This window comes from Galeopterus variegatus, unplaced genomic scaffold, assembly GCF_000696425.1.
Source record: "Galeopterus variegatus unplaced genomic scaffold, G_variegatus-3.0.2 Scaffold13982, whole genome shotgun sequence".
NCBI lineage: Eukaryota > Metazoa > Chordata > Mammalia > Dermoptera > Cynocephalidae > Galeopterus > Galeopterus variegatus.
The window spans coordinates 14068-27436 of NW_007740093.1; the positions used below are offsets into that span (position 1 = coordinate 14068).

Below are 13369 nucleotides of genomic sequence, written 5' to 3' on the forward strand. Positions count from 1 at the left end.
CCCTCGGTGCTGCTCCCGCACCTCGCTCAGCCAGTGAGCGGGAACCAGTCTGTATGTGGGATCTGAACCCTCAGCGGGAGCGCCTCCACGCTCCCAAGCGGCGCACTGTAGCAGTGCGCCACTGGACCGGCCCGAAATTCATTTTTTGATTACAAAAAATACACAAATTCCAACTAAATTACCCATGGTTGAAAAAAATTACCTTATTGCTATCAAAACTCTGTCCTTCCAACTACTCAGACTTCTATCTTACTTCGTGCTGTGGGGTGTGTCTGCACCCCCAACCCCCACTCGAAAACCCTTACACAGCATCTAACATTTCACCTCAGGACATAATGACTTCTGCTGAGAGGGGTCAAGGGCAGCCTGCTCAAGGCCTGAAACCACGGGACATCCATTAACAGAGAGCTGTTAAAATACCTCTGCTTTAGAGATGGCCAAACACTCCATGGGAAGACTGACCTTTGGGGCCATCTGTAAAGTACACAGGAAAGTCAGAACTAAGGATGAAAAAACCAAAAAGCAGAGAAGATCTTTCTCCTCCATAGCAAAAGAAATGAGGGAACGATTCCCCAAAGGATATCGCATCAAAAAAGAAAAAGCCACTTCAAAGGACTAGTTTTAAAATTATAATTAAAAAAAACTGTCAAAAGCATAGAAATCAAAGAAAGGAGGCTTTTTGAATTTTAGGGTCCTCCTTCTAATGTACACAAAGTACCCATCGTCATAATCCAATGCAAGCCCAGATTTGCTGTAAATTCATCACCACTTTTCTGTTGCTTCGGTCCCCAACAACCTTCCGTAAAAACAGCATGCCTCCTGAACCTTCCTGCTGAATTCTGTGTAAAGGATCTACAGAAAAAATGACGTTCACCATTGTGAAACTGACATCAGGATTTTTAGTTAGGACTGTTGTTTAGGGTCAGTAACACCAAAGCATGGTAGACTCAAACAGAATGAGTATAGCATAGGAGGCCGATATGGAGTTGTGAATTGCAGAATCGGTGGCATAAATGTAGACAGCACCTCTTATTACTGTTTCATGACTGCCTCACCCGTGGATTCCAGGTACATTCCTCACATTCTTTTAGTTGTCTAGGAGGCAGGATTGGTGAATGTGTAAATATGTGTAGTGAACAACTCCCCCCAAAAGGAGATTGCATGCTCTCTCTACACCAGGGGATGCATTTCTCGGTTCTCCTCCCCACTACATCTTCCAAAAAAGTGCCAGATGTCTAAGGTCATGACTTACTGATGAAAGAAGGCAGATGCTGACAGATTAGAATAAAATCCTTTGCAAAAAATGACCACAGCGATTTCTTGGGACACTGGAATATTTTCGGGGGTTTTTTTTTGGTGTTGTGCTTCAAGGGCAAAAAATAGAATGTGTGTTCTACTTTAATAAATCATGACTCCATCTGTTTGGTAACAGAAAAGATAACGTCTGGATCTAGAAAGTAAGTGAATTGTGCCCTCAAGCGGCAAAAGGCGGTACTGGACCCACAGACAGTTTTGCAAAACCTTTGCAACTGTTGCTAAGTAACCTTAGGTAATTGGCTCCCTCTTGAGTTTTCTCACTCTTACAAAAAGGAGGATTGCTGAGTCTTGGAACAAGGCATCAGGAATGTGGGGATTGTGTCTCTGATTTATTATTGAGACCAAGTTGCTACTAGCACCAGAAATTTGCCTTGCCTTTGTCTCCATTCCTTGGCTCATCCAAATGACGAGATTTTGCCTGGGCTGCTCTTCCTAAGTAAATGGTGTGTTTATAAAAGCTTCTGATACACTAGCAACTCCTTGTTAAGCTTAGTATAACCAAGGACTGGGCTTCTAGATAGTCTTATACTTAGGGCACGTTTCTTTAAACACTCCTTGATAGGGCGAAAACCAGGAACTTATCCAATAAATAGGCTTGCACATGTGTGAAATGTTAAATGTATAGGACAGTTCATGATGACATCATTTGTAATAGCAAAAGATCAGGAATGTCTTAAACGCCCATCGGGATGGGGTTAAATAAATCATGATTCATCCATACAATGAGGTTGAGAAGCTGTAAAAAAGCAAGAGGTAGTTCCATGTGTTTATATAGAAGTGTTTGCTGCAATATTATGCTCACTGAAGAAATCAAGGAGCAGAACAGTGCGTAGATTATGCTACGTTTGTATTATGATAGGAAGAATACAGGGTTGTATGGGCTTGTGTATACACAGTCAATCTCAGAATGGATTCCTGAGAAAGTGAGAAAAATGGCTGTCCCCAATTGTCAAACACTGAAGTGTGAAACACACATGATTTTTATTTGTTTTGTTCGCTATCATTTCTCCAGTCTTTAGAATAGGGCCTGGCATGTTGTAGGCACTCAAGAATATTTGTGGAATAAATAACAGAATAAAATCAACTACGTATATGTCCAGGCTGTTTCCAAAGAGGGGAGCTGGATAGCTGGATGTCAGGAGCAGTAGAGAGTATTTTCACTCTGTGCACGTTCCTATCTTTAAAATTTTGCATCATTAGAATAGGCTGCCTATTTCAAAATAAATAAAACTCAGACCACTGAAGAAACAATAAAGAATGGGAAGCTGTTATTGTGGTAGGGTTTTAAGTAAGGCATTGCTGTGGTGGTGATTTAAAGAGGCCAGGGCCAAACATGTCATAAACTGCCAGTCGTTAGTTAGCAGTAATGCTGGATTACCTACAGCATCTAATGCGCATCGTGCCATGAAACCACTGTCTTCATATGGAGGGGTTTTCTGCTGTGTTGCAGATTCTTGATAGACAAGTACCAGCTCTTTGCTAAATCTGTCTTACCTCATATCCAGGTATACACTGCGGTTGTTTCCCAAATGAGGTGGATGATGTTGCACAATCCTCTCCACTGAATTTTCAGTGGCTTGAGTCACTGTGGACCTTTGGATGACCCCACACAGTAGAGGAACTCATTAAGGATGGATGGGAGCTTCCCTTCCATGAGAAAGAGGTGGGAAGCTTCAATTCTTAACACAGGAAAGTGTCACATCACCAGGTCCCACCTCAGACCTCCTGAATAGGAATCTCCAGGGTGGCGCTGACACTTCCTCGTGGGCACAACTATCCTGCCCCCCAGCACTGAGAAGATCCACTCTGGATATAGAGCCAACCAGGCTTAAGCTGGGAGTCCATCTCCCTGGACGAAATAAAGTCCCGATCAAGAGTACTCCCCATGCCCCGACTCCTTCCTAACCACTTCATAAAGAGATATTTCTGGTTCATTCATTTCTTTTTTTTTTTTTTCCTTTTTTTGTCTTTTTTCGTGACCGGCAATGGATCACAACCCTCAGTGTCGCGCCCGTACCGGACCGGGACCGGCAACGGGATCGCAACCCTCGGTGTTGCGCCCGCACCTCGCTCAGCCAGTGAGCGGCCAGTCTGTACATGGGATCCGAACCCTCGGTGGGAGCGCCGCCACGCTCCCAAGCGGCGCACTGTAGCAGTGCACCACCGGGCCGGCCCCTCTGGTTCATTCATTTCTTTAGAAATTCTGTTCACTAAATTATAACTCCCAGACATTCATTCAAGATCAGCTCCCACATCCATCCTATTCCATCCACTTTCCCATGTAGGATATAAGCCTGGAAGTATTCCTTAAGACTCCACTGTGATACGAGAGGCACCTCCCCGTTAGGCCAGATCAGACTTCTGGAGGAGGAGGCCTGAAAACAGCTAATTATCCATCAAAGAAATCATGTTCCAACTGATGTGCCTGTTCTCAGCAAGCACAGTCCTCCACAGCAAGTCTGATAATTGGATAAACAAGACCTCAGAGGCTCTCAGGGGCTGGGATGAGAGATGAAAACGCACTTTATGTGCTTTCTTTAATGTAATCACCAGTTAAGGGGATGGCAAGGAGCTTAACAAGCTCATTACAACCTCAGCGCCTGTGATCTCTGCACGTCCTCCTGTGGCAGCCACAGGATAAAATGCCCTTGCAGGCCTTGCAGGCCTTGGCTGCTGTCTGTGCTGTTTTCATTCTGCCCTCACCAGAAGGCAGCTGTTGTCTCTAATATCAGCTGTTGGGCCACATGGAAAATAAGCCAGGAGTTGGTTCAAACATGTTCCTAGGCAAACAGCTAGTATTTTCTTAATCTGGGCATAGAAAGAGGAATGCCAAACTCAGATGTGGATAATCCTATTTATCAACCTAATTTTCCCAACTGTTCTGCTCCACTTTTGGAATTGCTGTCCTTCTGGTTGTGATTCCTCCAAGCCTCTTGCCTGGGTCTGCTTCAGGGGACACCAGCCTCACTCTATGCCTCTAAGCCATAGAGGTTGGACATGGCACTGCAGAGGGCCAAAGCCTGTGGTCTGGGAAACACTAGTCACTCCTGGGATTAGCGCTTCTGGACTTCTGGCTCTGGAAGTTGATCTCTCCCGTCAGAGCAAGCGTTTGTTTGATGAATGCCCAGCTGTCGTGATTCATGGGAGTCCTGCGCAGTTTACTATAACTGATCTAGATCTTTTCTTTAAAGCAATTTGAATAAGGCAGAGGCTCCAGGGGGTAGCACTCAGAATGCTACTACCCCTTGTATTACCACATGGTGACCCTGACTGAGGGCACCTGCAGGGGGGTGGGCAAAGAAAGGAGGCACCTGAAGAGGTGGGAGGAAGGTGAGGCTGAGGGATGGAAGGCAACTGCAGCTTATCCCAAGCCAACTTTACTTGAAACTCTACGGCAGATGCTCTCTTACAAGCAGTAAAAGTAACTTAAGTTCTACTGGTATGTTACATCGAAATGCTCACCAATAGCAGAATCCTATAATGTGTGACTCTGGCTGTCATTCTCCCTCCAGGCCTGAAAACATCTGCCATTAGAACCATCTAATAGTTTCCTCCACCCAAGGGAGCTCTACAGTTTATGTTAAAAGTACACTAATTTGAAATTCAAATCCTGGCTTTATCAGTGTAGGCATCCACTGCTTGGCCCAATAGATTAATTCTCCACAAGTTCCAGGTAGATCAACTTTCTGTAAGTCAAGCCATATTTCAAATTTACCAGGTGAATCCTCTATAAAATAAAGAATTATCCCAGAATGTATCTACTCTGTAAATCTTCAAGTATTTGATTCCCTCAAATGGATACAGCTGTGACCAGAATTAGTGGCATGGATATAGCAGTGTCAAGAGTAAAAGTCACCCTGCCTGCCAAACCCATAGACTCATGGCCAGAATTCTCCAACTGAATTAAAGGAAATCTTTTCTAAAAGAAGCAGAAACTGCTGTCCCTGCCAAACGATAATACTATTGGGAGAGATAAGACTTTGAGCTGTACCTGTTATTGATACCATAGTGTTAATGAGTTTAGAGATCTTTGTTTAAAAACAGACTTTTGGAGTCCCCGCGCCGGCGCCAGGCCTAGGCTGGCGGCCGCGAAGTTGGACCTGCCGAGGTGGTGTCGGAAGGCGGGGGTATCAGCCCTTGGCCGGCCTCGGTGACCATGGCGGTCTTTCACGACGAAGTGGAGATCGAGGACTTCCAATATGACGAGGACTTGGAAACGTATTTCTACCCCTGCCCGTGTGGGGATAACTTCTCCATCACCAAGGAAGATTTGGAGAATGGGGAAGACGTGGCAACGTGTCCTAGCTGCTCTCTCATTATAAAAGTGATTTATGACAAAGATCAGTTTATGTGTGGAGAAACAGTTGCAGCCCCTTCAATCAACAAAGAATTAGTTAAGTGCTGAAGAAGCCTTCAGGAATCCAAATCCCAACAGTTGGGAATGAACCAAATTGGAAATATCAAATACAAAGTTACTGGCTTCTTCACGGGGACAACCGTTTTGTGGTTTACTGTTCCATTAGGGTGTGGATTCTTTTTATCAACTGTTGAGTTCATCTTCAAATAAAGAAGCAAGTCCAAAAAAATAAATAAATAAATAAATAAAAACAGACTTTTGTGGGCCGACCCCGTGGTGCACTCGGGAGAGTGCGGCGCTGGGAGCGCAGCGACGCTTCTGCCACGGGTTTGGATCCTATATAGGGATGGCCGGTGCGCTCACTGGCTGAGCGCGGTGTGGGCGACACCGCGCACCAAGGGTTGCGATCCCCTTACCGGTCATGAAAAAGACAAAAACAAAAAAAGAGAGAGACTTTTGTGTCATGAGTGAAGGGGACAGAAAGGCCATGAGGCCTGAGGTTAACAATTTTTTGAGGTATGAGGAGATGGCAAGGATCAAAAAGAGGGGAAAATTGACAGAAACGAGAAGGCGAGGTCACCCAAGGCAAACAGTCAAGTCACCAATTTTACCGGGATTCATACCTAAATTGATTCTTTCCATTTCCACTTTGTGAATGGAAGTGCAGGTGTAAGGAAGGGAAACGTGTCTAGGACTGGTTTGCTGCTAAGACCAACCTAATCAAAAACACCATAAAGCATGTGAGAAGGAACGCTAAAGGTGCCACAACAGCATGAGAGATTTAGAAAAGATGCTCTCCAAATTCCTTAAGTTCTCCCGTAGTAAGAGTCTGCACCAAGTTCACGATAACTCTCTTTCCTTAAACAAGCTATAAAATATAGCGACGTGGGAGTCCAGAGAAGGTGCTATGAGCAAACTGGAGATCAGTATCCTCTATCACTCCCAACAGTGAAGACCCGGTTTCTAATGGGGTGGCTTTGGCATTTCTATCATGTACAGTTCAGCTAAAGACTATTCCCTCTGCATTTGTGGCTCTGTTTCTCACGATGCCACGTTGGGTCTATAGTAATCTGTCCAGGCTTCTCCTCCTAGCACTCCTACATTTCTGAATCATTCCATGCACTAATGCATTCCAAGTCCCGCTGTGATGTAATTAAGGGATAATGTTAGCAGCAAGGACTAGAGAGAGTTGTAAATGCCCCCCAAGGGTGATTCAGTGCTGAGGGGAAGTTGAATAACTATAGAATTCATTTGGTGCAAGTTTATTCCAATGCCACAAACATTTTCTTTTCAGTTAGATAAGATTTCTAAAAAGATACAAACACAGCATCCAAAGGCAAACATTTTAATGCCTTTATCTTCCTCTAGGGAATGCAGAATTAAAACTACTGCACCCTGGGGATGTTTATCTGATCTAGGAGGGGGACTGAGTCTGTATTTAAGGAGCAAGGATAGATGACAAAGAGCTGCTTCAGGAAGGACTAAATGGGGGAAACACATGTGAACCTCATGAATACCGAAAGGAAGAACACCATTTCTAACTGTTGTTTGTATTTCTCAATGTAATTTTTGACCTCAATAAACCCCTCACTTATCCTTCCTGGTCTTGATTTTGTGCATCTGGAAATGTGGGGGTGGGGGCACTTGGATTCGGTGAGCTCTGAAGTTCTTTGCATTTCAGTCCCCTATGTGTCCTACTGAAAAGTGTGACTGAGGAACTGGGGAGATGGGAACTCTCTTACAGTGCTGGCAGGATAGCAAACTGGTACAATTTTGAAAAAAGGGGCAGTTTGAATAAGACTGAAAATGTATATTACTTGTGACTCAGTAATTTTATGTTTTAGGCATATTCCTTAGGGAATTTTATTTTTTTGGCACAGGGAAACAAAGACAAACATTTTCACTATGCAGTGTTTATAAGAGCCTAAAATTAGAAAAAACATAAATGCCTGTCAATGAGGAAATAGATAAAATACAGTCTCTTTACACAAAGGAATACTATAAAGTAGTTAAAAGGGATAACACAGCTCTATAAAAACCAGTTATTGATATTTCTAAAATACAAGCTGTGAAGGAGTTCCCATTGGTTAAATTTGTGAAAATCTGAGCAACTAAAAAGAATAATGACTGTAACTGAGTGTAAAGTACTGAATCAGTGAAGTTCATGAGTCCACAGTAACAAACAAAAAAGAAAAAAATCAAACTGTTGAGTGGAAAAAGCAAAGAGCAGTATAATACATAGAGTGCAAAGTCATTTATGTAAATTTTAAATAACTATAAAAATAATATTTTTCAGTGTTCACAGATAACGTGTGTGTGTGTGTGTGTGTGTGTGTGTGTGTAAAACCAGAGAAAATGGAGGAACACACAGAAGGTCATGGGTAAAACCAGAGAAAGTGGAGGAACACACAGAAGGTCATGGTAATGATGACGTGTGGAAGGTAAGGTGGAAGTCTGTGACTGGACACTGGGCATGAAGAAGACCAATTTAATCAGTATGATTTTATTTCTTTTACATGCAAAAATACAGAAAACAATGTCATTTCTGGATAGTGGGAAAAAGATGCTTGTTATATATATAATTCCTTTCTGCATTAAAGAAATCTTCTCCAAATTAAAAAAAAAAAGTACATGAGCAGCAATGCCTTTGGCAGATGGGTATTGAGAAGCACTACTTCCCAGACCCCACGTGATAGGTCAGGTGGCACCATTCGTGACTCTGAGAAACTGAGGCAGCCCGGGCTTTTAGCCCTGTAGTGTCTGGTTCTGTGCTCTCCAATATGGTAGCCACCAGCCACATATAGCTACCTGATTTTAAATTTTTTTTTTCCTTTTTTTGTCTTTTTTTCGTGTCCGGCAACAGATCGCAACCCTCAGTGTCGCGCCCGTACAAAATTTTTTTTTTTTCCTTTTTTTGTCTTTTTTTCGTGTCCGGCAACAGATCGCAACCCTCAGTGTCGTGCCCGTACCGGACTGGGACCGGCAACGGGATTGCAACCCTCAGTGCTGCACCCGCACCTCGCTCAGCCAGTGAGTGGGAACCGGTCTGTATGTGGGATCCGAACCCTCGTCAGGAGCGCCATTGCGCTTCCCAAGCGGCGCACTGTAGCAGTGCGCCACCGGGCTGGCCCCTTAAATTTAAATTACTTAAAATTAAAGAAAATTAAATTTCAGTTCCTCCATTGCACTAGCCACATCTCAAATGCTGAAGAGCCACATGTGGCTAGTGGCTGCTGTACTGGGCAGCAGACATATAGAACATTTCTGTCACTGCCATATATTCTACAGGAGAGAGCTGGTCTTGAGCTGGAAATCTGACTTTTAGACAACTAGAACATTTTAGTCACATTGCTCTTTCCCCAACATGTTCTTCTGCACAGAGGAAAACCAAAGTAATGACTAGGTGAATTTTTTCATTTCTGGAAAGAATATGTCCATTATAATTCTAAATTACAACAATGTCTGAAGCAACACTTTCTTGTTAAAGAGAATTAGGTAAACCATCTTTAGAAAGAGATCTAGCGATTATCTATAGTTCCATAAACATCATATTTCATTTCCCCCCAAAATTCGGAAATAGATTGAAGAACAATGAAAGCATTTTCCAAACAAAACTCAGAATGTGGGTCCTGCCGTTTTCCAAGAGCCTGTGTTTCTTACCTGTATACAGTATGAGGGACGTATACTTCTCGGATTGGAAATTCCAAGATCTCTTTGTGGGGACGTATCCGGTTTTCAGGAAAGGGACCCACAGGCAGCATTTCAGGAGTCAGACAGCAATTGATTATCTCTGGAGCTGGAGAAATCTCCAGTCTGAGCAAGCCTAAAGAGAGAAAACAGGACTGTTGCAGGAAAGACATTGTCATGTTACGAGGAAACCAAGCAAGACAGTTTCTTTTATGAAAATAAAAATAAGTTGTGGTAGTGGATGAGTTTTGGAGCTAATTTCCTACAGTTTGAGAAAAGGCAGGTCATGATAATTTGGGGGATTTAGTTTCTATAAAATAAAATCGACAGAAAAAAATTGTAAAATGAGTGGGAATGGATTAGAGGATCTTTAAAGTTTCTTTCAAAACCACTGCACTATAACAGTATGGAGTTAAGCAACTTCCCTGCATTGCTAACAATAAAAACAGGTGGTTTTCAAACTGGGTTCTCCAGTACCCAAGGGAGTTGCAGAAATACCTCAGGGGCTGTTGAGCTGAGGATAAAGAAAACTTCACCTTCTACTAAAGCATCTCTCGCATTCACTGTTCTTATACTAAGGTTTTCATATAATATTTTATTTAATGAAAGGGACTCTCCCATTCAAACAACTTTCTGATTATCTGAGAAATCAGATCTAAAGCATATTGTTTATTTAAGACATGAGTTCTTTAAGAAAAACAGAAAAGTCCAATAGATTTGCTAAAAATGTTGACCAATTCAGATTCCTAACTCCTAACGCAAAATCCCACATTTCACTTGGCAAATAGGATTTTATAAATTCTATGCATTAGACCAAAAAAATGTGTCTAATCATGAGTGGTTTGGGCACCGCTAAAGAGGATAAAGATAAGCCGTCCACACCTGGAATTGACTTGACTCTTCTCTGTAAGGATGAAGATCTTTTGTAGTCAGCTAGAAACTTAAATAAGTCTTCATCACTAAGGCGATCTCCCTCCTGCCAAGACAAAAGTCCGGGTTAGTGTACATTCACCTTTGACCCCTCGGTTAGATTTCTGGGAAGATTTTTGCCTTTAAGATTTATTCTAACAAGTCTTTCACAACAATTAGAATTATAGGCAGTTCTGAAATCATTCAGTTCACCTTCTTGTCAAATAGTCCTTCTCAACCAGCCTCTCATCAATCCTTCCAGGGATGGGGCTTCTACTACAGTCTTAGGAAGCCCATTTGACCATTAGAAATCTAGGCTAAAAGCTTCTCCCTGCATTACTTCAACCCATGCTAGCCTTATTCCCTAGCACAACACTGAATAAGTTTACTTTCTTCTTCAAAGAGTTGAAGGTGGAGAAAGCATTTTTCCATCTTTCCTATCTCATTTTCTTCACACTTGTCTTGAATAAGAAGGTTAATCATAAATGCTACCCTCCAGATGCCTACCATGGGCCAGCACTCTACCAAGGGGCACCCACGTGTGATCTTTAATCCTTACAGCAACACAGTAAGGTAGGTAAATGGGTATATCTTATTCCCAATAAGAAAACTCAGACTTATTTAAGTCAAGTACCTTGTCCCCTTTGGTAATACAGTCAGGAAGGGGTGTGTCCCTAATAGAAACCCTTTCAGTCCCTTTCAATCTCTTCCTCTTTTTAGTATGTGGTATGGTGCACAGACCCACCCCAGAATCCCTTCTGCATTTCAGTTTGTTAATATAACCCCTTTAAATGCTCCATGAAGACTGCTTAAGCTATGGAAAAATTTTCCAGAACAGAATCACACCAAGTATAAGTCAATTTTTTAAAAATAGTGGTAAAATATAAGTAACATAAAACTTAGCATCTTAACCATTTCTAAGTGGACAGTTCAGTAGTGTCAAGTACATTCACATTGTTGCGCAATCCATCTCCGGAGCTCTTTCATGTTGCAAAAAGAATCTGCAACAATCCTCCCCATCTCTTCTTCTCCCAGCCCCTGGCAATCATCATTCTACTTTCTGTCTCTATGTATTTGACAACTCTAGAAAGTTTTTATTTTTTAAATTTTTTTCCTTTTTACTGACTGGTACGGGATCGCAACCCTCGGTGTCGTGCCCGTACCGGGGACCGGCAATGGGATTGCAACCCTCGGTGTTGCGCCTGCGCCACGCTCAGCCAGTGAGCGGGAACCGGTCACCACATGGGATCCGGTCACCACATGGGATTCGAACCCTTGGCGGGAGCGCCGCCGCGCTCCCAAGAGGCACACTCTCCAGTGTGCCACTGGGCCGGCCCAAGTTTTTATTTTTAAAATAATTTTTAAATAGTCTCAATATTTACTGTGCTAATAAAGTGTGCCAGCCGGAATGGTCACCCTCTATGAGCAAGCAAGAGTTGCTGGAAAGCTTGTACATGGAACAGGGGTGACAAGGACAACAGGCAGGACAGGAAACCCTGAGACCAATGGGGAAACCCATGTCTCAGCCGGACGGTTTTAATCACCTAATAAATGAATTCACCAAGATCGTTCAAATAGGCTAGTTTGTATTAATAGGAAGAAATCCTTCTCAATTAAAACACCTAACACTCGCTGAGCAATTATTACATCCTAGGCTCCCTGAGAAGAGCTTTGCATGCCTCATGACATCTAACCTCCCAACAGCATAAGAGGCAAGTACCATCATCCCTGTTTTGTAGGTAGTGAATTGAGGCTTGGGGAGGTTAACTAACTTACTCTCTTAATCACTACATGTACCCCTCCTTTGGGTTTCAGCACCCATGCCAATGTGGGAACAAATTCAGACACACTGTAATGTGAAGAAATACCTGCTTGAAAAAGCTGTTAATGGTCAAGGTGGTGGTTTTGAAGTTGGATCCAACCCCATTTTCTTCCAAGGAGAGGGCTCGTTCAGAAAGTCTCCTAGACTGGGACAAAGTCCTCCGCTCACCCACCGAGCTTCTCCCTTTAAGGAAAACAATTGTCATTGTTAAGTATTACTTTCTGTTTGACTACACAGCAGTTATTAATGTCACCACATATGAGATATGTTTAAAGTCACTGAACAAGAATGCTGAAAAGGACCATCCTTGTTTTAAATAAAAATTTTCCTCCACTGGACCCTACCAGTCTCAGTCCTCCACTTGGAGTCCCTAATCCTCCCCTGACCAGAGTGGAGAGGCCACGAGCAGCCGCAGCCTCCCCTCCCTGCACCTCCATGAAGATCAAAGCAGGCCAGATGCCACCCAGCCAGAGTCTGGAGCCGCAGCCAGAACAGGGTCTGCTGATAAGCTTTATTTAGCCAGCACACTGTTTGCTTTTATTTTATTTTTACATTTGTATTCCACAGGGAGAAGCATGTACTCAAATGCTCCTGAAGGCATTTGGAATTGTGATCCAAACATGCTAGGGTCAGCCTGGGTACCTTCTGAATCCCAGCTTTCCTCTATTCTTGTTACATGACCCAGGAAGCAGAACTGAGTTTCTGCCTTGGTTGACCTGTCTGTTGGGGATTAGTAGCCTGAATCACACTCAGACCTGGGCTGAGACTCTGATACTCTGCTTAGTTGTTTCTTATTCCCTTTTGGGATTCAGGTGGAGACCGTGTTGTTTTTATACTGCAAAATTCAGGGGTTCTGTTGTGAACAGTCAAATTGCTTAGAACTCTAACAGGTCCAACTCCTGTCTTTGAATATACCCTTATCCTTAATTCTCACTATGACGCTGAACTGGAACTTATTACCACCACTACCTACCTAAGCTTGCCATACCACCTCAGTATAATACACTGCATCTTCTGGTTGTTTCTGAAGAATCGGTCTCCACAGTGGGTTAATTTATCTTTGACCAAGAGATTACTGAGGCCTCAGCAAGCCCAGTTGAATTATCTAGTTTATTATGCCCTCTAAGTTCTATACATAACCCTTTCACATAAAGCTATCTGGATCTACATAGAAGATGGTGTTAAAAAAAATCGTGGTGTGAAGGTCAGGACGCAGTAAAGTGAGGTTTGTTATTGACAAATCAGAAATAACCCAGGAGTTCTGGTAGTTGTATAAA

At 42.9% G+C, this 13369-nt stretch overlaps 1 protein-coding gene, 1 long non-coding RNA gene and 1 pseudogene across 2 annotated transcripts; 1 reads left to right on the top strand and 2 right to left on the bottom strand.

Annotated features, from left to right (window-relative positions):
• The window catches only part of LOC103581808, a 13262-nt pseudogene extending 10547 nt beyond the window's left edge, over positions 1-2715 (bottom strand).
• Positions 2716-5471: 2756 nt separating this feature from the next.
• On the top strand, positions 5472-5896 carry LOC103581806 (DPH3 homolog). The gene has a single exon (XM_008563552.1). The coding sequence runs from the start codon at positions 5474-5476 to the stop codon at positions 5720-5722; it is 249 nt and encodes an 82-aa protein (XP_008561774.1). The 5' UTR covers positions 5472-5473; the 3' UTR covers positions 5723-5896.
• Positions 5897-9419: 3523 nt separating this feature from the next.
• LOC103581807 lies at positions 9420-12210 on the bottom strand. The gene is made up of 3 exons (XR_549692.1): positions 12139-12210; positions 10244-10337; positions 9420-9497 (listed from the first exon to the last, which is right to left on the bottom strand). It is a non-coding gene; the product is annotated as an uncharacterized LOC103581807 (long non-coding RNA).
• Positions 12211-13369: the final 1159 nt, after the last annotated feature.